This window comes from Octopus bimaculoides, chromosome 25, assembly GCF_001194135.2.
Source record: "Octopus bimaculoides isolate UCB-OBI-ISO-001 chromosome 25, ASM119413v2, whole genome shotgun sequence".
Taxonomy (NCBI): Eukaryota; Metazoa; Mollusca; class Cephalopoda; order Octopoda; family Octopodidae; genus Octopus; species Octopus bimaculoides.
The window spans coordinates 22,721,583-22,725,922 of record NC_069005.1 but is presented as its reverse complement, the minus strand read 5'-3'; the positions used below and the strand labels follow the sequence as shown (position 1 = coordinate 22,725,922).

The 4,340-nt window shown below is 39.1% G+C and overlaps 1 protein-coding gene across 1 annotated transcript in view; it reads left to right on the top strand.

Moving 5' to 3' along the window:
• Nucleotides 1-4,340, top strand: part of LOC106867435 (harmonin) — a gene marked incomplete at its 5' end in the record, with an annotated part of 38,500 nt that overhangs the window by 26,080 nt on the left and 8,080 nt on the right. The window contains 2 exons of the mRNA XM_052976838.1: nt 2,215-2,257; nt 2,957-3,010. Coding sequence (XP_052832798.1) covers nt 2,215-2,257; nt 2,957-3,010 — 97 coding nt within the window. The remainder of the gene's footprint in view (nt 1-2,214; nt 2,258-2,956; nt 3,011-4,340) is intronic.

The window sequence follows — 4,340 nt, the reverse complement described above, 5'->3', positions numbered from 1 at the left end:
AACTATATATGTATATATATATATATATATATATATATATATATATGTGTGTGTGTGTGTTTGTGTGTCTGTGTTTGTTCCCCTAGCATTGCCTGACAAACGATGCTGGTGTGTTTATGTCCCCGTCACCTAGCGGTTCAGCAAAAGAGACCGATAGAATAAGTACTAGGCTTCCAAAGAATAAGTCCCGGGGTCGATTTGCTCGACTGAAGGCGGTGCTCCAGCATGGCCGCAGTCAAATGACTGAAACAAGTAAAAGAGTAAAGAGTAAAGCATACTGGGGGCTTCTTCCTTGGTATCAGTACTGGTAACGTCACCAAATGACTCACAACGCTTTAAAAAAAGACCCTTTTACAGAGTGGGGATGTAGGAGAAAGTGGGGTGGCTTTAATTTATTTCTTTTCTGAAATTGACTAACTAATTAACAAATTAACGGTTTTAGTAAAATGCATTACAAGGAATTATGTAAATGTTTCATAATCCCAGCAAGCAAAGTGATGAATGCTTTAGCTCAAAGAATGATGAGAGATATGCTGACCGAGCTGTTCCCCCTATTGCAGGTTCATTCTGATGACAGCAATCCCTATCTTGATTATATGCTGTAGGGAGGTGGTTTGGGGCCCAGTATGCCTGCTGCTTCTGCCATTGTTAGTTCAACAAGAAACTTATTGGAGAACAATCAGTAATTTGTTGCCTTGAAAATTTCTTCCTGTAGGGCAACACATCCTATGTCTGATGCTGGAGAATATATCAATGAAGATGGTATCTTGGATGAGAGACCACTGCCTTGGAACCAGAAGAATGTGATGTCATGCAGTCTTTCATTGTCCTCTTAGTTTAACTTTCCTGGCTCTAGTTATGATGGAGAACTGGTTCATCCACGTCATGTTGGATGATGAAGAAAATGGTCAACAATGAGGCTGCATGACTTTGTCTGGAGTCAAAAATTTCTGCAGCAGTATCACAATGACATCGGTGTTGCTTGTAGATCTGAAGTCCAAGCCTAAATGAAAAGCCATCTTGAGAAATGTTTATTGGCATTTCATCCATGTTTATGTTCTGAGTGCAAATTCCAAAGAGGTCAACTTTGCCTTTCATCCTTTCAGGGTCAATTAAAAAAGTACCAGTTGAACATTGGGGGTCAATATGCTTGACAGTGAGCTGGCAGAATCATTAGCATGTTGAGCAAAATGCTTAGCAGCATTTTATTCATCATTACATTCTGAGTTCAAATGTTACCAAGGTCGACTTTGCCGTTTATCTTTTCAGGGTTGATAAAAAAAAAAAGGACCAGTTGAGGACTGGGATCAATGTAATTGACTTACCCCTCCCCAAAATTACTGGTCATGTGCCAAAATTTGAAACCAATTTCATTTCTAATTTCTAAGGAAGTGACATAACAGAACCATAAGCATGCTGGGTGAAATGCTTTTGTCCATCTCTACATTCATCTCAAATTCTTCAAAGGTCAACATTGCCTTTCATTCTTTTAGAATAGGTACAGACATAATAGCTGTGTGGCTGTGACTGTGTATGAGTGTGAGTGTATGTGTTTATATGTGCGTATATATGTGTGTGCAGGATTACCTCATGGATATAAAATTAAGCCATTATTATATTTTTCCTTATCAACCCTCCTTTTGTCTAACAAATTAATTAAACTCCATCAAATTCACACTCTTGCTTGCATGACCGTTTTTAAATTAACCAGTTAGTTTCTTTTTAAATTCTCAATAACTTTGACATAAACAATGGCCTACTGTTTTTTTCTGCCTACTAAAGATAGTATTTAATGTAAGGAACAGCTAGCAGTTACTTGCTAGCCATTATGGTTTAATAGCATGCACCTAAGACAACTGTCTTAGGTCCCTGTTTAGTTATAAGCAGACATAGATACCCTCTAGTCCCCCACCTCATCCCACTCCCATGGAACTTGCATGGATGTGACAGCTGGAGGGGTTTCCTGCCTTGGTACTAATTACAGGTGAATAGACTGGAGCAATATGAAATGAAGTGTCTTACTCAGGGACACAACATACCACCAAGTCCAGAAATTGAACCAGCAACTTCATGATCATGAGCAAAGCACTCTAACCACTTGGTTGCGTTTCTGAGTGTATTCAATGTATTAACAGAATATAATAATTTGCCTTTGATCACTAAACCAAATCAATTCAATAATATCTCCTTTTCCCCTCTTTCTTTTCTTTATAGTGAAAACGTGGCAGCCCTCAGTGATAATGAAGCAAGAAAGATGGTAAACTATTTTTTATTTCAATATTTAACAAATTGTAAGACTACAGGCTGGTAGAAGTGTTAGCACACAGGGTAGGATGAGCGGCGAGCTGGCAGAAACGTTAGCACTCCGGGCGAAATGCTTAACAGTATTTCGTCTGCCACTACGTTCTGAGTTCAAATTCCGTCGAGGTCGACTTTGCCTTTCATCCTTTCGGGGTCGATTAAATAAGTACCAGTTATGCACTGGGGTCGATATAATTGACTTAATCCGTTTGTCTGTCCTTGTTTGTCCCCTCTGTGTGTAACCCCTTGTGGGCAGTAATGACATAACACAGGGTAGGATGCTTAGTAGCATTTTGTCCATCTTACTTTCTGAGTTCAAATTCCACCTGAGTCGACTTTGCCATTCATCCCCTCAGGGTTAATAAAATAAGAACCTGTTGAGAACTGGGGGGTCGATGCAATCAACTTATCTCCTCCTCCAGAATCAGAATTGTTGGCCTTATAACATAATTTAAAACCAATATTTCACGAATCATTACTGCACTGAAAATAATGCTTAATGACACCTTATCCATCTTTACATTCTGGGTTCAAATTCCACCAAGGTTGACCTTGCCTTTCATCCTTCCAGGGCCATTAAAATAAGTACCCACTGAACAATGAAATCATATCTGACTTATTCATTTATTATTTATTTATTTATTTGTCTTTTCAGTTTTCTACAAAGGAAATTGGTGGAAGACAAATCAGGAAAATTGATATAAAAATTGTAAGTTGTTTCTAAGTTGCTGGTGGAGTAGAGGGTGCATTTAAAAAAAAAATGTCTTTTCTTTCCCTCTGTGAAGTAATGTGCTGCACTTGAAAATTATTGCTCATCTTTCTTCTTCTTCTTCTTCTTCTTCTTTTTCTTCTTCTTCTTCTTCTGCTGCTGCTACTGCTGCTGCTGTTTTTCTGATTTTTTTTTGTTTTTCTGCTATTCCTGTCACTTGTGTTACTTTTCTTTTTTTTTTTGTTATCATCATCAACATTGTTTTCACAACACCTAGCCAGTAGGCCAAGTGCTTACACACCTGACAGTTAATGATCCAGAAAACTAGGATCATTTATCAGTGACATATTGCACTGTCTTTCTTCCTGTCCATATTCTCCGTACAAAAGCAGCAATTACCAACATCCTTTCAATCCAGACAGGTAGCCGGCATCATTTGCAATGCTATACACTGGATGAGATTCTGTCTCCTTTGGAAGATTCAGAGAATCTTTTTTAGACATCTACCTCAGCCTCCATACCAAAGTCCTTGTCCACCAGGCAATTTGTATGAGAGCAGAAAAATCAGTGGGACTGACAGACAGACAGTGAAGCTGGTCTCCATTACGACAAGTGTTGCAGATGATTCAATTAACTGAACAGCCTGTTCGTGACATTAACAAGTGGCTGATCACTCGACAGACATGTATACCCTTAATGTAGTGCTTAGGGAGGGAGATTCAGCATGACACAGAATATGACAAGGCTGGCCCTTTGAATTACAGGTACTACTAATTTTTACCAGTTAAGTGAACTGGAGCAACAAGAAATAAAGTGTCATGCTCAAGGACGCAACACACTGCCAAGAATTGAACTTAAGACCTTATGATCATGTGCCAAATATCCTAACCACTAAGCCATGCAGGAGCAATGCATTCAGCACTGCTGACAGAAGCATAGAAAGAAGCATCAATACAAGGTAACACATAACCTCTCCAATCAAATATAAGCATGTTCTGCCCACAACCTAAGCTGCATATTGAGGATTTGGATTAGCAGTTATCAAAGAATTAACAAATGAATGATTTAGAAGATAGTCATCACTAGATTTGATTGGCAACCATATGTAAGCAAATGTGTAATGTATGTGTAACTGGGTATGTAGCGTTTGTCTCCTCCCCCTTCTCCTCTTTTTCCTCCTCCTCCTTGCAACATCTGATTGGCAAATAACCCCTAGTGACATCCTAGATATGCATTCAACCACTGTTATCAGCTTGGAACAGTTTTCCATAGGCCTTACATAGGCAGGTTACTCATCCACTGTTTCAAGTCATCATCACCCCCCCCCCCC